Genomic DNA, 27,040 nt, shown 5'->3' with positions numbered 1-27,040 from the left:
AAACTTCAATGGAAAAATAAGACCTGAGGTAGACTGCAATAGGGTACAACATATTTAGAAATACCCTACAGGTTCCAGAAGTATCCCAGAAAATAAAACTCTTCATGAAATGTGGGGAAATAGGAAAATAATTTTCTGCTATGCAGTTTATAATACAACATGTAGTTGTAACTATTATGTAGTACTATCTTTTCATGTTCTCTGGCCAAGAAAATGTGTAAATTTTAACAGTGTTCTCAAGAATGATGAAAGAAGCTGGGGCAATCCACATATCTATTGCACCTGGCTAGATATATTTATTTCCTTGTATGCCAGATTCAATCAGGGCTCAACTGGAGAAGCAGTACCAGTAGGAGATGAGAGAGAGAGAGGAAGGTGTGTTGCAGGAATTTGACTTTATACAGTTGTAGGAAATCATCTGTGTCCAGAAGAATATTTTCTACAAAGCTGTTCCAACTGTTGCTGGATTTTGAGATCCACAAGGCAGGCAGAACAGAAGAAAAGGTGAATGTAAAGAGGAGGTGAGTCTGAAGCCTCACTGAACAGACTGAAATTTGTATGGATTCTTGTGGCCTCTGACTGTGATAATATGGGATTCTGCAGAAGCCAGAGTCCTCCATCACAGAGTTAAGCACACACATTAGGGTAGATGCTGCCTGTCACAATGAGGGTAATTAACAGATAAACATCATTTGAGAGCTACAACATCCACCTAGTTAACAAATTTTTATATTAAATTTTCACAGTTCAGGTAACTAGTATGGTCTCTGTCTCTTGACTCTGATTTACATGGTATCCTTATTTCAAGCATGGATAAAAAGAAAAAAAATCTATACATGTATATGAATTTCTACAACATAAGGAAAAAAGTTTACCACACAAGAGAAGAGTAGAAATACACTGAGTTACTGGAAAGGAGGGGTCATTTGTGTTATTGATGTAATCTAGTAAATAGGAATGAAGAAGGAAATGGCAACCCACTCCAGTGTTCTTGCCTGGAGAATCCCAGGGACGGGGAGCCTGGTGGGCTGCCATCTATGGGATCACACAGAGTCAGACACGACTGAAGTGACTTAGCAGCAGCAGCAGCAGTAAATAGAAAAAAGAATAAACAATAGAACAAAATAGAGGAACACATTACTTACATGATGAAAGGTCATGGTGTCAAAATAAAGAACAGACAGGGGTCCAAAAAAAATGGGTAGACATGAAAATGCTGCAGGCTTAAAAGAATATGTAGCAAGCTAAATAAGAACAGGAACAGGCAGAGAATTAAAGGAATCTGGGTAAAATAAGAAAAAAAAATGTAGAAGTGTAAAAAAACCAAGCAGAATTAAAATCAGGCTAGACTGATTCTGAAGACATATTTATTGATATACTTGAGAAGTTCTTGACAAAAGAAAAAAGGACAATAATGGGAATAGTAATAGAGATAACAGAAGATCAAAATTAAATGTAAAAAGCAATCACTGTTCATAAAATAAAGAAAATGAAACAAAATAATCATAAATATATTTTTAATATGTTTTTGAGCTAAAAAATGCAGTCTACAATGTATCAGCAAAAAAATAATTATGAGAGTAACAGACTCACTCTGGAACTAGATGCCAAACTGAAAGGAAACATCCCTCACAGAGACTTGAAAAGAAACATTTTATAATCCAAGAATCCTGAATGCAGGGGTTATTACTCATGTGGAAAAATTTCAGTGACATGTGTGCTTAGAAATATAAAACACATTTAACCTTCCTTTAAAAAAAAGTACTCAAAGTGTATTCCAGCTAATTAAAAGATTAATTGAAGTAAAAATCCAAAAGTAGAGAAAAAATAATATGAAATGACCGATTGATATAACTGAGAACTAAGAAACATAGCGTTATTAGAATAATGAGTAAAAAAATTTGAATATAAATATAAAAATAAAAATATCCACAAAAAGTTAGTTAGAGAAAAATGTTATCCTTTTCACTGTCTTTTGCTTCATCAAAGTGTTAATTATCAGGTTAAATTTGCAGATGTGGGAAATTAGAAATGTAAAAGGATAGAGGAAAATTTAAATTCAGGCTAAATTATTTCCCTTACATAGAGCAGATTACAAACACAAGCATTTTAAAAGAATGATTTTTAAATTATTAAGACAATATATGCATAGTTAAGGGCCCAGGAAATCTAACTGATATACTTTTTTAAGTCTCACACTAAAATATATATGCTATTTAATGTAATTCATAATATCAAAAACTGTTTCAAAAATATTTCTTAACAGAAAATTATAAGCCTTTCTCAATGAAAGGCTTATGAATTGAAATAAAAATAATAATATAGTTGCAAATCTATTTTAAAATTATATGAAAAGAACATATCTCCTTATACAAGTATGATTTCTTTGTAAATGCACTTTTGATAAGATAGTAGAAGAACCTATTAATATGCTGCATCAGATTTAATGAAAATTTCAGTTGGTTACCCCTGGGTTTAGAAGGTGGTCTGCTAAATTTAACTAGTATGAATGTCAGTAACTAATTTAATCACAGTGATATTCTCATTATCATGTGTAAAATGGAAAACTATATCTATCTTTGATTTTTATGTAAAATTTGGAAATAATAACATAAAATATCTGTCAAATACTCAGCATAGATTAAGTGATCAACAAATGATTGATTATGTTGTTACTGTTGTTACAAATTAGGAAAAAAATTCATCTCAACATATTCTGACAATTAGTCAGCTAAATTAAAAAATAACCCCCAATCAATTAAAAAGACTTGATTTATATCAGAAGGATAGATTCTTTATTCATATGAAAAAATATTTATTTTACTCTAGTTGTCATCAAAGTTAAATTTAAAGCATTGGATCCCAACTATTAAGATCCAGATAAAAATCTGAGTGTACACTGAATCATTTTTATTTAAATTTATTTTGAAAATAATCCATAGATAACTTTTTGAAGACGTGCTTACTAGTTTTAAGGATTATTTCTGAACAGATTTATGTAGGTGTTGATTTAGTTGCTAAGTCATGTCAAACTCTTTTGACTCCTTTAGTCTCCTTTGTCCATGAGATTTCCCAGGCAAGAATACAGAAGTGGGTTGCCATTTCCTTCTCCAAGGGATCTTCTCCACCCAAGGACAGAACCCGTGTCATCTCCTGCATTGCAGGCAGTCTCCTGCATTAAAGGTCGATTCTTTACTGCTGACCCACCAGGGAAGTCATATTAAATCATATTAATTTTTCTGTTTCATATATATTATATATATATATATTCATATATATTTTATATGTTTTTTATATATTTTATATATATATACATTAGACATATATATTCATATATATTTTCTGTATACATATATACATATATATGTGTGTGTATATATATACACACACACACACACACACACATATATATGTACATATTTACCAGTATTTTAATAGGAATACAGGTCAGAGGGCAGAATTCTCATGTATTTCATATTTCAAGAAAGTAGGTTTATTTAGATAGTCCAGTAATAGCTAAATATGCAAATAATAATTGTATATTATTGTATAAATGGCAAATAAAAGAAGCATTTGTAACTTTTCATTTTTGTTATACAATATTAAGCATTATTAAAGTAAAAACTATTTATAAGTATTTAGAACAACAAAATGAAAGTACCACTTCAAAGGTGATTGCTTCCATGACATACAAGAGACTATAACAAACAGAGAAATAGTTCTTAATGGTTTGGGAGGACTCACATGGGTATCCCCAAGGGCTCAGCACAGAATGAGGAGACAGAAATTCACATCTCTCAGCCTTTTCCAGAAAGAGGCCAGTTTACGTATCTTAAAAGCTGTAGCCTGAAGGTCCTAAACTAGCATACACTGGGGGACTGACTGTGATTGGAGAGGCCAGCTGGAATCATCTCTACATTCTCCCTACATCTTGCTCCAGGCCAAGGTATGTCCTGAAAGGAGCTGAGCACAGTCTGGAGGCCTGGTTTCTATGGGTGCCACCAAGAGGATGCATCCCTTGATTGACTGTCTCTGGGAGCCATCAGGGCTGTATTCCAGAGTCCCTGGGACTATAGCAAATAAGAAAAGTAGTTCTTTTTTTTTTTTTTTTCATTTATTTTTATTAGTTGGAGGCTAATTACTTTACAATATTGTAGTGGTTTTTGCCATACATTGACATGAATCAGCCATGGATTTACATGTGTTCCCCATCCCGATCCCCCCTCCCACCTCCCTCCCCATCCCATCCCTCTGGGTCTTCCCAGTGCACCAGCCCTGAGCACTTGTCTCATGCATCCAACCTGGGCTGGTGATCTGTTTCACCCTTGATTATATACATGTTTTGATGCTGTTCTCTCAGAACATCCCACCCTCGCCTTCTCCCACAGAGTTCAAAAGTCTGTTCTGTACATCTGTGTCTCTTTTTCTGTTTTGCATATAGGGTTATCATTACCATCTTTTTAAATTCCATATATATGCGTTAGTATACTGTATTGATCTTTATCTTTCTGGCTTACTTCACTCTGTATAATGGGCTCCAATTTCATCCATCTCATTAGAAGTGATTCAAATGAATTCTTTTTAATAGCTGAGTAATATTCCATGGTGTATATGTACCACAGCTTCCTTATCCATTCGTCTGCTGATGGGCATCTAGGTTGCTTCCATGTCCTGGCTATTATAAACAGTGCTGCGAGGAACATTGGGGTGCACGTGTCTCTTTCAGATCTGGTTTCCTAGGTGTGTATGCCCACGAGTGGGAGCAAACAAAAAAAGTATTTCTTAACTGGCTACCCCCAGAGCTTAGAACAGAGACTTCCATCAGAAACAGCCGTCTGTCAGTCCCCCTCTGAAAGAGGCCAATTTGTATATCTTAAAAGCCGTGGCCTGAGGGTTGGCTTCTAATTTTACCTGCATCTAGGGGTCAAGGTGTGCCGCAGTCCAGGGGGTCACAAAGAGTCAGATGAGACTTGGCAACTGAAAAACAACAAAGGGTCAAAGGGCAATCCTCTCCAGAGACCTGGGAGAGTTTTGTTGTTCAGTCACTTAGTCGTGTCTGATTCTTTGTGACCCAATGAACTGCAGCACACCGGGTTCCCTGTCCTTCACTATCGTCCAGAGTTTGCTCAAACTCATGTCTACTGAGTTCATGATGCCATCCAACCATCTCATCCTCTGTCTGCATCTTCTCCTCCCACCCTCAATCTTTCCCAACATTAGGATCTTTTCCAAGGAGTGGCTCTTCACGTCAGGTGGCCAAAGTATTGGAGCTTCAGCTTCAGCATCAGTCCTTCCAATGAATATTCAGGGAGAGTGATAAGTGCTATCTTTGCACTCTTCCTCTGTCCTGCTCCAGGTCTCTGGTAACTCCCTAGAAAGAGCTTCCACACACACCCGGGGCCCCAGCTTTTGTGGCTACTCCCCAGAAGGTACACTCTCTTCTTAATCTCCCAGCTCTGCTGTCAATGGGACTTGAGTTCCTGATTCCACATGACTATGGGAGCATTTCTTACCCAAGTAAGAAGCACTTCTTACCCAACTGTCCCTCAAGGGCTCAGTGCAAAGAGAACAGACAGAAACATCCATCTCCCAATCTTTCCCAGAAGGAGGGTTATTTGCACACTTTAAAAGCTTTGCCCTGGGGGTCAGTCTTCTAATTTAGCACATATTCAGGGATAGACTGCAGTCCTCTCCAGAGACAGGAGAGGTTAAAATTATCTCTTGCGTTCTTCCTGTGGCCAACCCAAGATCACCAGAATCTTCCTGGAATGAGTTTGTACACATGTCTGGCAGACTTAACAGACATTTACAGATATTTCTATCCAATAACAGCAGCATAGACATTCTTATTAAGCACACACAAAACATTCCTTAGGACAGAGAGTATGTCAGTGACTCTTTACAGATTTAAGAAGATTGAAATCACATAAACATCTTTTCCAATCACACTGGTATATAAAACTAGAAGTGAATTACAGGAAGATTCACAAAATTGTGGAGATTAAACAACACTCTACTGTAAAATCAATGGGTCAAAGAAGAAAGCAAGAGAGAAATTAAAAATACTTTGAGACAAATGAAAATAGAAATAAACATACCAAAACTTATGAGATTCAGCAAAAACAATTCTAAGAAGGAGTTCAAAACAATAAGTGGCTACTTTGAAGGGAAAACAAAGTTCACATAAATAAATTGGCAACTCAAGAACTATAACAAAGAGAATGAACTAAGCCCAAAATGAGTAAAAAAAGAAAATGACAAAGATCAGAGCACAAATAAATTAAAAAGACTAAAATGATAATAGAAAGGATCAATAAATCTAAGAGCTGGTTTTGAGCAAAATTAACAAAACTTTAGCTACACTCACCAAGAAAATAGAGAGGACTTAAATAAATAAAATTTAAAATGAAAGAGGAAACATTACAGCTAATAGCAAAAAATCCACAAAAGATCATGAGAGTACTATGAAAAATTATACATCAACAAATTGGACTACCTAAAATAAATGAATGAATTTCTAGAAACATAAAACCTATCAAGACTAAATCATGAAGAAATAAAAAATCTGAACAGGCCAAATAGTAGCAAGAATGTTGAATCAATACTCAAAACTCTACCAACAAAGAAAGATGCAGCATCAAGTGACTTTCATTGGTGAATTGTGGCTCAGTGGCAAATAACCTGCCTTCCAATGCACAAGACATGGGTTCAGTCCCTGAGTGGAGAAGATCCCCTGGAGAAGGAAATGGCAACCCACTCCAGTATTCTTGCCTGGGAAACCCATGGACAGAGGATCCTGGTGGGTTATCATCCCTGGGGATGCAAAAGAATAGGACATGACTTAGCAACAAAATAACAAATAAAATATTTAAAGATGAATTAATACCAATACTCCAACTCTTCCCCAAAATAAAGGATGATGAAATACTTTCAAACTCACTTTATGAGGGCAGCATTACTCTTAATACTAAAGTCAGACAAGAATCCTTCTAAAAAAATAATTACAGGCCAATATTCCTGATGAACAGAGAGGCTATATCCTCAACAAAATATTAGCAAATCAAATTCAGCAACACATTGAAAGGATCATACACCAGAGTCAAGTGGGATCTATCTCTGGGATGCAAAGACAGTTCAACTACACAAATCAATCAATGTGATACACCATATGTGTGTGCTTTGTCACTCAGTCACGTCCAACTCTTTGCAACCCATGGGACTATTGCCCATCAGGCTCTTCTGTCCATAGGATTTTTCAGACAAGAATACCAGAGTGGTTGCCATTTCCTTCTCTAGGGAATATTTCCAACCCAGGGATCAAACCCACATCTCCTATGTCTCCTGCATTGCAGGCAGATTCTTTATCTGCTGAGCCATCAGGAAACTCCAAAAGGGATGCTGTGGCTGCATGAGCTAGGAATCAAACCTGGGCCTCCTGCATGACAGGTGAGAATTCTACCACTGAACCACCCAAGGACAATACACCATACTAACAAAATGAAAAGTAAAATTCACATAATTATCTCAATAGATACAGAAAAAATATTTGGCAAACATCTTTTCAAGATTAAAAACTTTCAACAGAGTAAGTATAGAGGGAATGTACCTCAGTATAATAAAAATCGTGTGTGTCAAGTCTACCACTAACATTATACTCAGAAACAAGACAAGGATCCCCATGCTAGGCATTTTTATTTAACACCATACTGGAGGTGTTAGCCAGAGAAATTACATCAGAATAGAAATAAACAGCATCCAAATCAGAAGGAAAGAAGTACAACTGTTTCTATTTGCAGATGACATATCATACATATATATATATAAAACTTAAAAATTCCACCAAAAACAGTTAGAATTAATAAAGTCAGGAAGTACAGGATTCAAAATCAACATACAAAGTTTCTTTATACCAATAATGAACTATCAGAAAAAGAAATTAAGAAAATAATCCCATTTACAAGTTCATCAAAAAAGAGTAAAATATTTTGGAATAAATTTAACCAAAGAGGTGAAATAACCTGTATGCTAAAAACTATAAAAAGAAATCAAAGAAAATGAAAATAACAAAAAGATGGAAAGATATTTCATGAGCATGGATTAGAAGAAAAAACTATTTACAGCTGCAGTTTTAGAAAAAGAGCAAGAATGTAGTACAAGAAACATTGGCAATGAGGAATGGGAAAATTAAGTCTGAGATTAAAAAGCATACTGTAATAGGGATTTAAAAAAAAATAAGAACAATAATACACCAAATCGTAATAAACAAAAGCGAAAATAGAAGACAATAAAAATCCTGACAGCTGCCTGAGAAAAACAGCATAGTGTTCTCAAAGGAGGAACAATAATATAAACAGCTGGAAAAAAAAAATAGAAATCAGAGGATAAGAAAACAATATCTTCAAAGCACTGAAAGAAAATAACTGGCAACTGAGAATTTTATAGCCTGTGAAACTGTACGTCAAAACTGAAGGTGAAATAAAAATAATTTTAGATAAATCAAAACAGAAAATTCATTCCTTCAAACCCACTGGAAAGGAAATACTGAAGAGTGTTCTTTAGTCAAAAGAAAAATGATCCCATCTGGATATATCAGTAAGGCAGGCATCGTTAGGGTTGTATTATAAACCACTACACTGTGATTTTATGACTTTCTTCTTACATCTCACAATTTTTGCTTTATAAATTTTAATGGCCCATCACTCAGAGCATAAAGACCCATGACTGCTAGATCCTCTTGACAAATTTCATCTTTTAATTCTGTAAGCTACACACTTAATACAACCAAATGCTTTTTCACTAGAATTATATTTATTAGAATTTTATTTAATCAATTTTTGCTATTACCACTCCAGGTATTCATATAGCTTATTTTGGTTCATTCTTTTAGTGGCAATTTTTCTGTCATGTGTATCTAGTAATAAAAAAAAAAGTGTAGCTGATTTTTAAATCAAATTTTTTAAATTGTGCCTTTTTATGTGAAGATTTAACTCATTTAATTTAACATGTTTACTGATATGTTTGACTTTTGCCTGCCATTTCACTGCATGTTTTCTACTTACAGCTTTCATTTTCCTTTGAGTAGTGATAGGAAGAAATTGATTTGTTAATACTAGGTAGTGAATCAACAAATTGACTGGTCAATTTTTTTTATTCCTTTTATAACCTCTTGGATTGAAAAAATGCATACATATAATATAAAAATGTATTCAAATATCATTTCACTCCCAAAGAAGGGCAATGCCAAAGAATGTTCAAATTGCCATACAATTGTGTTCATTTCACATACTAGCACAGTAATGCCCTAAATCCTTCAAGCTTGGCTTCAGTAGTACATGAACCAAGAACTTTCAGATGTACAAACTGGATTTGGAAAAGACAGAGGAACCAGAGATCAAATTGCCAGTATCTGTTGGATCATAGAGAAAGCAAAGTAATTCCAGAACAACATCTACTTCTGCTTCATTGACTACACTAAAGCCTTTGACTGTGTGGACCACAGCAAACTGTAGAAAATTCTTAAAGAGATGGGAATACCAAACCACCTTACTTGTCTCCTGAGAAACCTGTACGCGGATCAAGAAGCAACAGTTAGAACTGGACATGGAACAACAGACTGGTTTAAAGTTGGGAAAGGAGTATGTCAATTCTGTATATTGTCACCCTGTTTATTTAACTTACATGCAGAATACATCATGAGAAATGTCAAGATGGATGAATTACAAACTGGAATCAAATCACCAGGAGAAATATCAACAACCTCAGATATGCAGATAATACCACTCTAATTGCAGAAAGCAAAGAAGAACTAAAGAACCTCTTGATGAGTGTGAAAGAGGAGAGTGGAAAAGCAGGCTTAAAACTCCACATTCAAAAAACTAAGATCATGGCATCCAGTCCCATCACTTCATGGCAGAAAGGTGGGGGAATAGGGGAAACAGTGGCAGATTTCATTTTCTTGGATTCTAAAATCACTGTGAACAGTGATTGCAGCCATGAAATTAAAAGATACTTGCTCCTTGGAAGGAAAGCTATGACAAACCTAGAGAGAGTATTAAAAAGTGAAACTGTCATTTTGCCAACAAAGGTCCATATATTCAAAACTATAGTTTTTTCCCGATAGTTATGTACGGATCTGAGAGTTGGACCATAAGGAAGACTGAGTGCCAAAGAATTGATGCTTTTGAACTATGGTGTTGGAGAAGACTCTTGAGAGTCCCTTGGACTGCAAGGAGATCCAACCAGTCCATCCTAAAGGAGATCAGTCCTTGGTGTTCATTGGAAGGACTGATGCTGAAGCTGAAGCTCCAATACTTTGGCCACCTGATTCGAAGAGCCAACTTGTTGGAAAAGACCCTGATGCCAGGAAAGATTGAGGGCAAGAGGAGAAGGGGGTGACAGAAAATGAGATGATTGGATGGAATCATTGATTCAATGGACATGAGTTTGAGTAAACGCTGGGAGATAGTAAAGGACAAGGAAGTCTGGCAAGCTACAATCCATGAGGGTCACAGAGTTGAACCCGTCTTAGGAACTGAACGGCAGCATTATAGATAGATAGATAGATAGATAGATAGTAGCTTTAACCATAGACTGCTATAATTCAGCCCTCCTATTAAATTATGGCCATCATATTTTAATACCTAAGAAATATTTGTAGTTACCAATTACTCTTTATCACAGCAGTCTGTTCATATTTTATGTATGTACTATTCTTTGTTTTTTTCTGATACAAAGTATAAACTGAATTTTTCATTCTATTTTTGTTACTATTTTACTGTTACCTTTATTTTGTCTGGAGTTACTGTTTCAATTTCACTTTTGTTCTTTTCCATATTACTTACTTTGAAAAGTTTTTCTGGCTATTTTACTTCCCTGCTTCCTACACTGTCTTTTCGTTGATTATCCACCAATAATCCCATGCTTAATTACTCAGAGACTTCTTTAGAATTGTCTACAAGTTCAGCATTTTTCTGTAGCTTTGATAGAAATCACTAATTTTACTGCTATAATGATCATCCCCCCTCTCTCCAACTTACCCAAGTCAATCTCCTTTTCTCTCTCTCAGAAATTTTAGGTTCATCTGCCTTTGATCTCTCTGGAATATCTCAATATATTTGACCTAGTCATGGTAATCTTATTTTTTCCTATTATTGCACTCTTATGGGTATATTTCTTTAATAAATATATGTTTTATTTTCAATTTTTAATGGGATTTTGGCAGTGAAAATGAGAGGCAAAAACATAAGAATATCATTGGCCAAACTAAAGCAGATTTGAGTTGCTTTTTCTCAGAAAAGACTTATCTACATTTTACCTTTAAAATAACATATGCAAACCTAAGGTACACTTGCTTCATTTCCTGAGAAAATAGGTACTTATTCTACTGGCTAGTCTTGAGGTTCTAAGAAATAAAGCTAGAGATTAAGATACACATACTCAAGTTTATCTTTAGGGTGGTGGCAACTTTTACAAGAAAACATTGGAAAATTAAAAACTTGTTATCTATGAGCTTTTGAGAGGAAAGTCATTTTTATTTGTTTGTTTTCCTTTATGTGCCCAGCACTTAAGAGAATATAAATTGATGTACTCTTTTAGAAAGAAAATACCTTTACAGTCAATGGATTTTATTTTTTAAAAAATAATCTAGTACAGCAGAAACACAGCATTGTGAATCAAAAATACTCCAATAAGAAATAATTTTTAAAAATCTAGAATTTGAGTAGAAAACTATTTCTCCAGAAATAAATCAAAATAAACACTTTGGGGTTTTCTTTCTCTTTGTTTGCTTTTACTCGATTTTCCAATATTTTTGGTGCAATACATTCAAGTTTTAAAAAAAAAGAAAAGTTGAAACTTTCTGGAGATACCAAATAAAAGTAATGGTTATATACACCGCTGGTAGAGATCTTGATATCAGTGCTACAGATTTCATTGTCATTCACTTATTACCTTGTGCAGAAAGGGTCACTTGAGGATTCATCAATACAGAGATACAATGATCTGGAAGCCTAGGCAAATTATTATTTGAAGTCTTGCGCCATTGATCAAAGAGTAACAGAAAGTTTAGATTTGTTTTTTAGTTAATTTTTAATGGCGTATAGTTGCTTTGCAATGTTGTGTTGGTTTCTGCTGTATAACAAAGTGGATCAGCTATATGTATACATATATCCACTCTTTTTTGAATTTCCTTCCCATTTAAACCACCACAGAGCATTGAGTAGGGGTTCTCTGAGCTACGCAACAGGTTCTCGTTAGTTACCTGTTGTATACATAGAATCAACAGTGTATGTATATATATCATTTCCAGTCTCCCAATTCATTCCATCACGACCCTTTTCCCCACTTAGTGTCCATACTTCTGTTCTCTAATTCTGTGCCTGTTCTGCAAATAAGATCATCTATACCATCTTTCTAGATTCCACATATATGTGTTAATATATGATATTTGTTTTTCTCTTTCTGACTTACTTCACTCTGTATGACAGTCTCTAGGTCCATCTTCTACAAGTGATCCAATTTTGATTTAGTAGAAATTAGTAGCTAGGAATCACTTGTCATCAACATCCATCTCGTGACCACTTGTGCACCCTCTTGTTAAGTCACCCCAAAGCCATTACCTCTCTGAGTAGAATTAAGTGATGCGAATGATGCTGCCACAAGCCCAGGCTGGTCAGGCAGGCAAAGTTGTTCACATGTTCAATTTGTAGCATCTTTTGAAGGAAGCAGTGGGACAGAGTTTCGGGTACCAGTGCCTTGACACAAATTACCAACCACACTGTCATAGTTCCCCATTGAAGTCTGCAGCATTTCATCTTCTCTTTGTTTGTGCCTTATTGTAATTTTCACCTAAAAAATACAAAATCATGATTTCTCTTAAAGAAATGTATGCTACATATGCGGTTTGAAATGCTATTATTAATCATGAACTCACATTTTAAAACAAAATGCAGTAGTCTCTACATCCCCGTTGAGATTTTTAGCTCCACGTATTATTTCTACCTGAATATCTGCCATGTGCTCTGAGACTTCCCACAATATTTTCTATGAACTTCCATTAGCATTTATGTTACGCTCTTCTAGCTGTTTAGCTTCTTATGTTTCCCCCTAGTATTTTGTGGAAGGAAATTTCTTACAATAGAAGCTATATACTCTGGCTTTGCAAAGAACCTGTATTTAGTACCTATATCATGAATAAGTAAACTACTATTTGCCGGGTTTCGGGAGGAAGTTGAAGAAATAGCATGATTTTAAGATTTATATTTGGAAAATGTATTTGGAAATTTACAATCAGCTAGCAGCTATCAAAAAGTTTTCACATCATCTAACTTGTCTTCATTATTTCAATGTTTCACTATATTTCACTATTTTCTTGTTTAAAGAGAACAAATCAAAACAAAAATGCCACTGCATTAATTGCTTTTAGCATTTCTTTGAGCTTTATCAAGCAAATCATTTGCCATACTAACCACTGGCCTTTACATGCTAGCAAAAAATACAAACAAGTTTAGATTGAGTGAATAATAGTCAGTACCATAAAGGCCCTTATGTTTTTATTATTCAGTGTCAATATCTCAACTGATTAAAAAAACCAAGGAAAAGAGACCAATTGATTCATGCCTTTTTTTTCCCCAATAAATTTACAAAGCTTCATCATTTTAATCAAATATTGTTCTCAGGATTTCTGTCCCATCTTTAATGCTTTTCTTTCCTGCAGTACCTGAAAGAGCTTCATAGGTTATACTTTTTCATTTCATTTGGAGCAGGAGGAAGCTTCTTTCTCTGTGTTATTTGTGTTCTTCATTTCCGGGCTAAAAAGAACACTCTTGGACAGCAACAGCAAAGAAAAAAAAAACAAGCACCAGCAACCAAACAGCTCTTATGTGTTAAACTGCACCTAATTACAACCAAACAGCACTTATGTGCTAAAGTACATCTAATTTCATATATATCAGAGCCCAGAAAGCACATCTTGCTCTGCCGTGCCTCCAGTTAGATGAACCAATAGTTGGGTTCAACAGAGATGCAGATGTGTTTGCTTTACTATCCCTCCTGTAGAAACATGACTTTTAAAATTATTAGTCAATGATACCTCATTGGGTACAAGATGCAAGAAAATTTGCTCTGAATAGGAGGAACTTCATAACAATTAGTGCTGTACAGCAGTGAGATGAATCGCCTCCGTGAGTCATAAAATCTGTTTCCAGGGTGTTGAATGACCTCTTACTGGAAAAACTTTAGTGTTAAACAAAATCATCTTTAAGTGTCTTCCGTTATTTCTAATACACATTCACCATGCCTGCAGTGGTGGATAGAGAACATAAAGATATGAAATACACACTTAGTCTCATGTCAGGAACTCAAAAAATTCACTCTCGCTTGGTGGACAGCACAAATAGATCAACAGGTTCAATGCTAGTACCAGCGGTGGCCAAAACTAATGAATAAGAAATGAATCGATCTGATTAGGATTTAAGTAAAAGCTAGACAATTAGTTGATATCACAAAAATGATACTGTTTTTGAATTAGTGGGGAAGAATTGAAGAAACTATTCTTTAGATAGAAAATCAAGTAAAAAGAAGAAAATGAAAATTATGTTCAAGGAAATCTTGTTGAGGTATATTGAGAAGACAGATCCTATGAATTATTTTTACTCTTATTCATCTCATTCTATTACAAGAGACAGGAAAATTGCCTGAAACAATTTCTAAAACATCCAAATGTGGGGGCTTTCCAAAAAAATTACATTAGGGCTAACACCCCTCTAGTCTACCTTTACCCCCACCTCCCCAGGCCTCATGTTGTAAAGGATAGAACTACTCTTATTCATAAAATTGATCTCTAAGTATAATTTGTTAAGAAGATTCTTATACCATTTTGTCCTCATTTTTATTGCATTAATCACGTATAAAATTGTTGACAAAAAATAAAAAAATAAAATTGTTGACAATGTGATTGAGCACAAATAAAGCAAAAACAATAAATGATTGCTAAATCGGTGAATAAAAGGTATGGTTTTTTTGTGTTTACAAAAGAAGTCTTTGTTTTCAAAGCTTAAAGTCCCCCCAAATAAACGTAATCAAAACAAAATAGCCATCATCTGCTACAATCCCTTGTACTTTGAAAGACTGATTAGTTCTAAAATGGTGTGTGTGTTAGTTGCTCAGTCATGTCTGACTCTTTGTGACCCCATGGACTGTAACCCACCAGACTCCTCTGTCCATTGAATTCTCCAGGCAAGAATACTGGAGCGGGTAGCCATTTCCTTCTCTGGGGGATCTTTCTGACCCAGGGATCGAACCCTGGTCTCCTGCACTGCAGGTGGAATCTTTACCATCTGAGCCACCAGGGGAGTCCTTAAAAAATGGTGCATTGATATTATAAATACAGGAAAAATACTGCACATCTGACTATGGTTTGTGGTGCCCTTTTTCAGTTTTAAAAAATAGCTTGTTTTCCTTAAAGTAGCTAGCCTTTGAAATCATACTTTGCTGGCCACAAATGGGTGTTAGTTTACATAGGAGTCAGACATTCAATGCTGACTTCAGAGGTTAACTATTGAAGGGTGGGTCAATAGAAGCTCGCGTATGAGAATGTTATAATAAAAGCAAGTCACAGAGATCAGATTTTCATTAGGAAAACCTCCATCTTTTTGTAATTTCTGTGAAACATTGTTTTGAGTAACCTTTGAAATCCTGATGGGGAAAAAGCAAACCAGGCTTTGGCTGACATTTACAGCAAAATCAGATCCTTCATCACAACTGGAGTGTGTATAATGAGTGGATGTTTTAGGGTAGACAATGGAGAGGGTTCTTCATGTCTGTTTTACATCAGCTAATGTTGCCAGGTAATGCCCTTGCTGCTGCCACTGTTTTTGTTAAGAAGGAAGAATGCAGTGTAAATCCCCTTAAAATTAAAAATAAGGAACCAACTCTCACCCCCCAACATGAGTTCCTTCCAGTAAAATGACTTCTTTTAGAAAGTTAAGGAAGGTTTCAGACCCACACCTTTCTCCACCCAATTACTGGAAGTCTTTTATTTTTTTTCCCCTCTGTGGGCTTCATGGTGACAGCCCTAGAGTGGAATGTGAATGCCTTTTCTATAACCCAAGTAATGAATCATACCAGATTTGTGAATAATGCCTGAGCTCAATATGAGACAGGCAAACAAGTCAGGGGAACCCATGTGAAGAGAACTTTGATCCTTGACTGAATCAGAGAAGATTGTTTACCATCAACTTCTGCATCAAAGGCAGCTGGGAATTCAAGGTGAATTCACACTGCCCCTAAACATTACAGTTAGACCCTGAACCCCACATCAATTCCCTGTATTTCTGAGTTAAAGAAGTTATGTTACCCATTTTATTTTTTCAAGTGTTTGGCTAGTTCTAATTAGAAGACCATAAGTTCTAGGTGAAACTATGAAAGATAATAATCAACAAATTTTGGAGTGAAAAAAATGAAATCCTCTATACAGCAAGCTGCCATTTCAAAGCCACCTCTGAATACTTTCAAGGACACAACAGAAAAAAAGACAATTGTCTTTCAAAACAAATGAAATAAGTTCCATCCAGTTGATTTTAAAGGGCTGTGTGAGTTTGTGTGTGTGTGTTAGTTGCTCAGTCGTGTCAGACTTGTGATCCCAAGGACTGTAGTCTGCCAGGCTCCTCTGTTCATGGGATTCTTCAGTCAAGAATACTGGAATGGGTTGCCATTTCCTACTCCAGGGGATCTTCCCGACTCAGAGACTGAACCCAGGTCTTCCTCATCTCAGGCAGTTTCTTTACTGTCTGAACCACCAGGTAATAACTTTAAGGGGCTAAGGAAGTCCAATAACAATCTCTGATGTAAGTCCAATTTTTCAAACTTTAGGTAAGGATATTTGATGCTAAACAGTTAATTTTCTTTAAAATTTCATACAACAAAACCAGGGATATGTGCATTTTTATCATCATTTGAAATGTAGCCTTAAAAAGGCTTATCTTCAGTTGACGATAAGGAAGCAGAATTAGAAACCCTAAGTGAATTATCAAAGAAAATAAAACAAGGTGACAAAATAAGGGATAAAGCAAGAATTCAAACCCAGGTTCATCTGATTAGAGGGTCCCTGGTTTTAACGACTACAGTGTATTACCTATATACTGCTATAGTATTTGGTTCCTTAGGATGAGCAAATAAAGAGATGTATATGAAAAGAGTGTACTCTAGATACAGAATATATTTGAGGAGATAAAGATAATCCAGTTTTACTAGAGTGAAAGTAATAGGTAGTAATAGATAAAAGAGAAAAAAGGGAAAAGATATCCTGGTATCTAAATGATGAACTTAAGGCATATGGCTGTGAAGAACTGGTCACAAAGCATCTATGCATTTGTTTCCAATCCCAAATATATGAGTGTTTCTTAACTATCCTAAGTCCCCACCGAGGATGTAAGGATGACACTGACTGGGTCACTCCCTGACCTGCCAGTGCCAGGTAATAGGGGGCAATTTGCTAATGCCTTTAGAGGGGGATGAGCAAACTGACAGAGAAACCACTTCTGCATGAGAAGTGTGACATGTCACCTGCACTAAAAAGACATTAGATTAAAAAAAGAAGAAGAGACTAAAAGCTAAGACAATCAGTACAAATAAGACTGAACAAATTAAAACACGAATGGTATTGAGGACCCATAGTCACTTCCAGGAAAGGGGACAACTTGAAATGGAAATTATATGCCAAGCAGTCAAGTAGATAGACTCTGAGACATACTAGAAAAAGATGACGTGATTGTCATTTAGTCGCTCCTGTGAAGGCTGAAGAGTGGCTCTTAGAATAATTTCTGTGCCATTTTAACTAATTTCTATTTGTAAAAAACAAAATAAAGAAGTGGATTGGAATGAGTTGTTCAATGGACAGGTCTTGGGGGTGGGAGGGTGGGGGGGAAGTCAGGGCATGAAGGGCTGTGCTAAGCTCACTAGTCTGATAAGAAAGATACGACACAAAACACAAATCTCTCTTCAGGGTGTAATGTAGAAAGTGCAACAGACACGTAGACACTGTAAGGGATACTCAGGATTTCATGCCAGGACAGCAGGAAGATAACATTGCAGGGCTGGTATTTGAGCTGTGCTTGGAAGAGAGGGCACGGTTAAAGAGATGCAGAGGTAAGAGAGCTTCCAGGTAGAAGAAATCAGTAAAGCCAAACCACCGGAAAGGACAGATATTTCAAATGAAACACAATTCTGAGAATATAAAATACATATTGGGAGAAAGCAGGAGTCAAAGTTGAAAGAGTATGGTAGGAATTGATCTGGAAGGGCCTTAAATAATAACAATGCATTTGGACTTCCTTTTGGCAAATAATTGCCTTAAATCCGTTCTTAAAATCTGATGTGGAAGAGGCACGTTTCGGGGGGGAACAGCAAAATGCAATTCATGCTTGCAGCTAATTAAGTTAACTGAGACGTGCTTTTCAACTAAAGGCACAGTTCTGAGTATTTTGATCTGCGTGAATATGGGAAATTTAAATAGATCTCAGCTTGTGACAAGTAGGTGATGCTGAGCAGAAACTAGATTAGGCTTTTAAGAAACTTAAGTGTGAAAAACACATTTATGAAAACTTAGGTGCATTAATTAACACATGAAATTCAGTATGTGTAGCTTCAGTAAAAGAAAAATAAAACCACTGATAATAGATGGATTCCTTTCCAAAAAGGTTAAGACAAAAAAAAAAAAAAAATTCAGCGTAGTTCCCGAAAACTAGGGTAATTAATAGACTGCTGCTGCTGCCGCTGCTAAGTCACTTCAGTCATGTTCGACTCTGTGCGACCCCATAGATGGCAGCCCACCAGGCTCCCCATCCCTGGGATTCTCCAGGCAAGAACACTGGAGTGGGTTGCCATTTCCTTCTCCAAATTAATAGACTTGCATGCATCAAAGTAAACACAAGTAAAGTTGTAGCCCAAACTGGATATGTAAACACAAAACAGGTAGCTCTGTTTTAGAAGAAAATGTGGATCTATGGAGGCTTTCTGGGTGGCGCTAGTGGTAAAGAATCCGTCTGCCAATGCAAGAGATGCTGGAGACATAGGTTCAATTCCTGGATGGGGAAGAGTCCCCTGAAGGAGGGCGTGGCAATCCACTCCTGTATTCTTGCCTGGAGAATCCCATGGACAGAGGAGCCTGTTAGGCTATAGTCCATGAAGTTGCAAGAAGTCAGACACGACAGAAAGACTAACACACACACACAGAGGTGTTTATATGTGTATGCAAATATACTCACCCATGCCCAGCAGTATTTCTGCAAATGCTGGGATTGTTTTATTCTGTAATAATCATCTTACTGCAGACAAACAGTATAGAGGAAATGGAAGCCAGATGCTTACATGAAGTCCAGCCAAGGAAAGATGTCCATAACCAATTATTTTGACTACTTATGTATAGGAAAATATGAATTGCCCTCTGTAAAATAAGACTCGAGGTTAATTGGTTTAAAAAATTACATACCCATTAAAATCCAATAAACCAATTTTCCCTGTTATTTCCTCAATTAAACCATCAGCAATATTATAATTTCAAATTTTATGCAGAAGCAATTGTTAGCAAACGTTTAAATTTATATTCCAGATGCCACATGAACTTTACAACAATCACTCTGTAATTTATAACTGAGGTCCTATACTTGAAATTAAACCTGAATGTACCAGTCTTCATACTGAGATTCAAATTTTGCAAGTACTTAATTTGAAAATAGCTCAGTTTTCTTTTTCAGATTTATTAAGAGTACAAAAGATGATAGTATGTGTAAATTCCCATCAGTAACCACACCCGCCGCCTTCTTTTTTCCTGTAGAGATATTTTATTGTCTTCACTGTATCCAGAATTATAACTTATATTAATACAACTCTGAGGACTTCCGTGGTGGTACCGTGGCTAACACTCCACGCTCCCAATGCAGGGAGACCATGTTCAATGGCTGGTCTGGGGATCGAAATCCCACAGCTGCAACTAAGAGTTCACCTGCCACAACTCAAGCTGCTGTATGCCACATCTAAGATCCAGAGCAACCAAACATATATAAACTCTATCTTTGGCAAATCTCCCTGAGATAAGGATGGTATAGTGGTGAAGGCAAACTGAGTCAGATCCAGGCAGTCCTGGTTGATTCAGATTGTCCCAGTTATGGCATCAAAATGCCCCTGCCCCTGAAAACCTCTCCCAAGAATGTGAAAATCTTGTTTTCCTGTGCTGGTTGTGGAAATCCATGGGAAAGTATAATACCTATATGGTGGCTCAAACACTAGGGACTGAAAGCGTCACTGTCTGTCGTATTAAACAGGACATCACTATAGGCAGAGAACAATTAGAGCTTGAGTATGCTGAGACGAGGATGTGGGAACTCACATGCAGATGGAATCTCAGAAGTCCAGGATGAGAACAGCCAAGTAGTTCTAAAACAAACAAAGGTTAGACTCCCCTGGTGGTTGGTCCAGTGGTTGGGAGTGTGCCTGCCAGTGCAGGGGACACAGGTTCAATCCCTGGTCCAGGAAAATCCCCCATGCTGCGGGGAAACTCAGCCTCTGTGCTACACCTACCGAACCTGCGTGCCTAGAGCACGCGCTCCACAGCAAGAGAGCCCACCGCGATGAGAAGCCTGCGCACCACAAGAAAGAGTAGGCTCGCGCACCGCAACTAGAGGAAGCCCGCACACAGCTACAAAGACCCAGAACAGCCAAAAATAAAATCAATCAAACAAAGGCTGTCTCCTCAAAAAAAAAAAAAAAAAAAAAAAAGTCATATTCAGTCAAAAAGAATGGACGTCACATTAGAGTGGGCATAACACACCAGCGGTCACAGGTTATGTCCTTTCTTGACTGCTTTGTGATGCTGAGGAAAGGTACATTTGTTGATTCAGCAATTGCAACTGAAATACCTTATGGGCAAGCAAAAATTTTCATAACAGTGTGTTGGCCTCTGATGGTATAGCACAGATTCTGTCAGATCTCACCAACAATCATAGTTTCTATGGTATAGTGATATGTTGGATAAATGCAATGAAAAAGATATTTATTCTAGTTCTTTGGTATTTTGATTTGAAGAATGGAGTTACATTTTGGATAAACCTAAAGAACATTATACTAAGTGAAATGAACCAGTCACAGAGGGGCAAAGACCCCACTTATATAAATAGTGGAGTCAAACTCATAGAAACAGAGAATAGCATTCTGGTTGCCATGAGCTAGGGGAAGAGAAAGATGGGAAATTGTTGCTCAGTGAGTATAAATTTTCAGTTTCAAAAGATGAGTAAGTTCTAGAAATCTGTTATACAGCAAGGTACCTATGCTTAACAATACAGTATTTCAAAATTAAGAGAACTGGTCTCATGTTAAGTGTTCTCACCACACACAAATAAAAGAACACAAGGGAATTTTTTAAAGTGATTGATATATTTTGTATCTTAATTGTGGTAATGGATTTCACGGGTTATGTGCAGGGTCCAAACTCATCAAACTATTAAATAGGTACAATTTTTGTATATCAGTTATATGATACAGTGGTAAAGGATCTGCCCGCCAGTGCAGGAGACACAGATTTGTTCCTTGCCTCAGGAAGATCCCCTGGAGAAGGAAATGGAAACCCACTCCCGTATTCTTACCTTGGAAATCCCATGGACAGAGGAGCCTGGTGGGCTACAGTCAATGGGGTCACAAAGAGTCAGACACAACTGAGCACACACACACAGACTTAGATCTCAATAAAGTTTTTGGAAATCAAATCATCTGGATTTCTGTGAAGATTTCAGTGAAACCACAGAAAACATAAAACGACCATTGATATCTTGTCCAAATACAAGCTAAACGTTTTTCATTTATAGGCAATGTTGACAATTTTCACTTAGTATATAAACTTTTTATTCAAGGAAAAGATCTTACCTGAAAATCCATGCGTACCTAGTATACAACATCACTAAATATGTGTGTGATTTGCCTACTTATGATACTGAAGTTGACAGAAAGTTATGGGTAACTTAATTTCTTCAAAATGTACAATTAATACAATTTGACTTTCTAGAAACGGAAGAATATAGTCTCAGACATATGCATTCAAGATGGCTATCATTGTTGCTTGACATGGAAAGATGTTTAAATGTGAGCCTGCTGTAACATTTATGTTCAAAATATGGGACAAGAAGAATGTCATCCAACTGGGAAACACTTTGAGGATGAGAATGTTCAAAAGGAGAATAGCAAAATATAAATTTATATGCTGCATTTCCAAAATTGTTTGCTGACCTTTGAAGAGGGCATAAGAAGCCTAGAAAAAAATGAACCGATTGCACTTGCGTAGTTCATTATTATCCATAGTTTGTTAAACTCATACACTAAAAAATGACTTTTTTGGAGGAGAAAAAACTGTTTCAGAACTCAAAAAGCATCAGTAGCAAAGGGCAGTCAAAATAAATAGAACTTTCTTAATTTCTTTACTAGGACTCCAACTTTAATTTCACATATTTAAATTATCTATATAATAATTTAAAAAAATTTTCCCTAAAGAAAAAGCATAGAGCGGAGACCGGAGCCGCGAGCGCCACCAGGGCAGCAGCAGCCGCCGCAGCCGCCGCCGCTGGGCTGAGGAGCCGGAGACGCAGGCTGACGAGGTGGCGGCGGCGGCGGAGCGGGAGCAGGGACCGGGCGCGGGCTGAGCGCGGCGGTGCGGTGTACTCTAGAGAACAAGCCTTCAGATATCTTTGCCATATTGACTCTGAGCCATCAGGGGACTCAGGCTTATGAGGAGGTACTGTCACACAAAACAGTGTCTAGTGAAGACGACAAGAAAGAGGGGAAAGGATCGGAAGAAGAAGCTAAAATACTATAGAAAACCATGAGATCTATCAGATCTTTTGCCAATGATGATCGCCATGTTATGGTGAAACATTCGACAATTTATCCATCTCCGGAGGAACTTGAAGCTGTTCAGAATATGGTATCTACTGTTGAGTGTGCTCTTAAACATGTCTCAGATTGGCTGGATGAAACAAGTAAAGGCACAAAAGCAGAGGGTGAGACAGAAGTAAAGAAGGAAGAGGCCGTAGACACCTATTCCAAGGATCAAGGTGGTCGGACATTGTGTGGTGTAATGAGGATTGGCCTGGTTGCAAAAGGCTTGCTGATTAAAGATGACATGGACTTGGAGCTGGTTTTAATGTGCAAAGACAAACCCACAGAGACCCTGTTAAATACAGTCAAAGATAATCTTCCTATTCAGATTCAGAAACTCACAGAAGAGAAATATCAAGTGGAACAATGTGTAGATGAGGCATCTATTATAATTCGGAATACAAAAGAACCTACGCTAACTTTGAAGGTGATACTTACTTCCCCTCTGATTAGAGACGAATTGGAGAAGAAGGATGGAGAAAAGGTTGCGATGAAAGATCCTCCGGACTTATTGGACAGGCAGAAATGCCTGAACGCCTTGGCGTCTCTTCGACATGCCAAATGGTTTCAGGCAAGGGCAAATGGATTAAAGTCATGTGTAATTGTCCTCCGCATTCTCCGTGATTTGTGCAACAGAGTCCCCACATGGGCACCATTAAAAGGATGGCCACTAGAGCTTATATGTGAAAAGTCTATAGGTACTTGTAATAGACCTTTGGGCGCTGGGGAGGCCTTGAGACGAGTAATGGAGTGTTTGGCATCTGGAATTCTACTTCCTGGGGGTCCTGGTCTTCATGATCCTTGTGAGCGAGATCCAACAGATGCTCTGAGCTATATGACCATCCAGCAAAAAGAAGATATTACCCACAGTGCACAGCATGCACTCAGACTATCAGCCTTTGGTCAGATTTATAAAGTACTGGAGATGGACCCCCTTCCATCTAGTAAGCCTTTTCAGAAATATTCCTGGTCAGTTACTGATAAAGAAGGTGCTGGGTCTTCAGCTCTGAAGAGGCCATTTGAAGATGGATTAGGGGATGATAAAGATCCCAATAAGAAGATGAAACGAAACTTAAGGAAAATTCTAGATAGTAAAGCAATAGACCTTATGAATGCACTAATGAGGTTGAATCAGATCAGGCCTGGGCTTCAGTATAAGCTCTTATCTCAGTCTGGCCCTGTCCATGCCCCAGTCTTCACAATGTCTGTAGATGTGGATGGTACAACATATGAAGCCTCAGGTCCATCCAAGAAAACAGCAAAGCTTCACGTAGCAGTGAAGGTACTGCAGGCAATGGGATACCCAACGGGCTTTGATGCAGATATTGAATGTATGAGTTCCGATGAAAAGTCAGATAACGAAGGCAAAAATGAAACAGTGTCTTCAAACTCAAGCAATAATACTGGAAATTCTACAACTGAAACCTCCAGTACCTTAGAGGTAAGAACTCAGGGCCCTATCCTCACAGCAAGTGGCAAAAATCCTGTAATGGAGCTCAATGAAAAAAGAAGAGGTCTCAAGTATGAACTCATCTCGGAGACTGGTGGAAGCCATGACAAACGCTTTGTGATGGAGGTAGAAGTGGATGGACAAAAATTCAGAGGTGCAGGTCCAAATAAGAAAGTGGCAAAGGCAAGTGCAGCTTTAGCTGCCCTGGAGAAGCTGTTTTCTGGACCCAATGCAGCAAATAATAAGAAAAAGAAGATTATCCCTCAGGCAAAGGGTGTTGTGAATACAGCTGTGTCCGCAGCAGTCCAAGCTGTTCGGGGCAGAGGAAGAGGAACTCTAACAAGGGGGGCTTTTGTTGGGGCCACAGCTGCTCCCGGCTACATAGCTCCAGGCTATGGAACACCCTATGGTTACAGCACAGCTGCCCCTGCCTATGGTTTACCCAAGAGAATGGTTCTGTTACCCGTTATGAAATTCCCAACATATCCTGTTCCCCACTACTCATTCTTTTAGCCAATGACAGAAGCTAATTCCTATTCCAACAACAACCCAGTACATACAGAATGTTAGCGAAAAAGCCTTTTTATCCTGCTTTCTTTGAACACATACTTGATCAAAATTATTTGTAAAGAACATCTTTTCCTACTTTTTGATTTTAACAAATGCAAATTTAGTTCTCTAAAACTTGAAAACAAACAAAAAAGAAACTAGTTCTGTGAAACGGTACCTCATTTCCGGAAAATAACTTATACCAGCCCTTCTGTTCTAGGGAAATAAGTCTAGCAGTTCAAAGTTTTAAGTTTTAAGAGGAATATCAGATTATGTAAAATTAAATTTGTGAAGGATGTATAGAGTCTCAAACACTGATCACAAATAAACTGCTTTGTTGTAACACAAAAAAAAAAAAAAAAAAAAAAAAAAAAAAAGAAAAAGCATAACTTAGGCTGACATTCAATGTGCCTCCCAGGGTTTAAAAATGATGGCTATTTTAGACACAGAGAGCCTATGTGGTATTTGTAGACCCAAAGAACCTAATAGACAAACAGCTGGTCTATCAAAACAGGATGTAAATACAAAGGGGACATTTTTTGCGATCCAAAAACTAATTTTATGTAAGTCTAAACTTATCTTCTGCTGCTAAGTATTTCATGCTCAAATTCTTCTGTAGAGAGGATAAATAGCTTGATGTCATCACACTGGGAGGATGTCAAGAATCAGGGTAATCTAGGCTTGATAAGAATAGAGCTGCAAGTCAAGACACATTTTATTTTTGTCTGTATTCAGTTTCAGTTCAGTTCAGTTCAGTCACTCAGTCGTGTCCAACTCTTTGCGACCCCATGAATCACAGCACGCCAGGACTCCCTGTCTATCACCAACTCCAGGAGTTTACTCAAACCCATGTCCATCGAGACAGTGATGCCATTCAGCCATCTCATCCTCTGTCATCTCCTCCTGCCCCCAATCCCTCTCAGCATCAGGGTCTTTTCCAATGAGTTCACTATTATGTAAAAGAGGAGAAGGTGGCGCTAGTGGTAAAGAATCCTCCTGCCAATGTAGAAGATGCAAGAGACACGGATTCAATCCCTGGGTTGGGAAGATCCCCTGGAGGAGAAAATGGCAACCCACTCCAGTATTCTTGCCTGGAAAAACCCATGGACAGAGGAGCCAAGCGGGCTACAGTCCATGGGGTCTCAGAGTCGGACATGACTGAGGAACTGAACATGAGCATTAAAAGAGGAAAAGAGTTCCTAAAGGTTTCAGGCAGTTCAGAAAACTATTTTTTAAAGAGGAAACAGAAATAATAGAAATATCCTACTGTATCATGAATATAGTGTTAGTTGCTCAGTCATGTCTGCTCAGTGGAATCGTTGATATAAAAATTATTAAAATACTGTTATTTTTTCCTGCATATCATTTTTTAATAAGTCCTACTATTGATTAAGGAAGTAAAGTTGCTCAGTCGTGTCCGACTCTTTGCGACCCCATGGACTGTAGCCTACCAGGCTCCTCTGTCTATGCAATTTTCCAGGCAAGAGTACTGGAGTGGGGTGCCATTTCCTTCTCCAGGGGATCTTGCCACTGTTAACTCATCTTATTATTTCTTGGTTTCAATAATAGCACTTATGTAACAAAAAAGTAAATAAGAAGCACTATATAATTTCAAATAAAACCAATTTTAACAATATAGGTGCCTGATTATTAATTATTGGTATATTGTTATGTTCTTTATTGTTTGGTATGGCTGTATCCAAGATTGGTTCTCTAACAAGTTGGTTACCCTATATCCAAAGTTGAATTCTTCTTCAGCCCTTTACCAGCAATGTAACTTTGGGCACTTAACATTCTTGGGCTAAATACTGGCTTGGTTTTTCCATGCCATCGTACAGAAAAACTGGAACAAAATTTTTTGGCCAATCCAAAGCTATGGTTTTTCCAGTAGTCAAGTATGGATGTGTGAATTGGACCATAAAGAAGTCTGAGCACCAAAGAACTAACTGATGCTTTTGAATTGTGGTGTTGGAGAAGACTCTTGAGAGTCTCTTGGACTGCAAGGAGATCACACCAGTCAAACCTAAAGAAAATCAACCCTGTATATTCATTGGAAGGACTGATGCTGAAGTTAAAGCTCCAATACTTTAGCCACCTGATGCAAAGAGCTGACTCATCAGAAAA

At 37.3% G+C, this 27,040-nt stretch overlaps 1 protein-coding gene and 1 pseudogene across 1 annotated transcript; one reads left to right on the top strand and one right to left on the bottom strand.

Annotated features, from left to right (window-relative positions):
- The window catches only part of LOC136144727 (nuclear envelope phosphatase-regulatory subunit 1 pseudogene), a 198,044-nt pseudogene extending 176,120 nt beyond the window's left edge, over nt 1-21,924 (bottom strand).
- A 636-nt stretch (nt 21,925-22,560) lies between these two features.
- Nucleotides 22,561-25,257, top strand: LOC136145111 (spermatid perinuclear RNA-binding protein). Its single transcript, XM_065903336.1, has one exon. It carries the CDS (start codon nt 22,862-22,864, stop codon nt 24,878-24,880), a length of 2,019 nt encoding a protein of 672 aa, XP_065759408.1. The 5' UTR covers nt 22,561-22,861; the 3' UTR covers nt 24,881-25,257.
- The last annotated feature ends 1,783 nt before the right edge of the window (nt 25,258-27,040 follow it).

This window comes from Muntiacus reevesi, chromosome 12 (genome assembly GCF_963930625.1).
Source record: "Muntiacus reevesi chromosome 12, mMunRee1.1, whole genome shotgun sequence".
Lineage (NCBI taxonomy): Eukaryota > Metazoa > Chordata > Mammalia > Artiodactyla > Cervidae > Muntiacus > Muntiacus reevesi.
Note: the sequence above shows the minus strand (reverse complement) of the source record. Positions and strands in the feature narration are given on the sequence as shown.

Bases quoted from the DNA above. Each gene is read 5' to 3' on its own strand.
- LOC136145111 (XM_065903336.1), top strand. From the start codon at position 22,862: ATGAGATCTATCAGATCTTTTGCCAATGATGATCGCCATGTTATGGTG.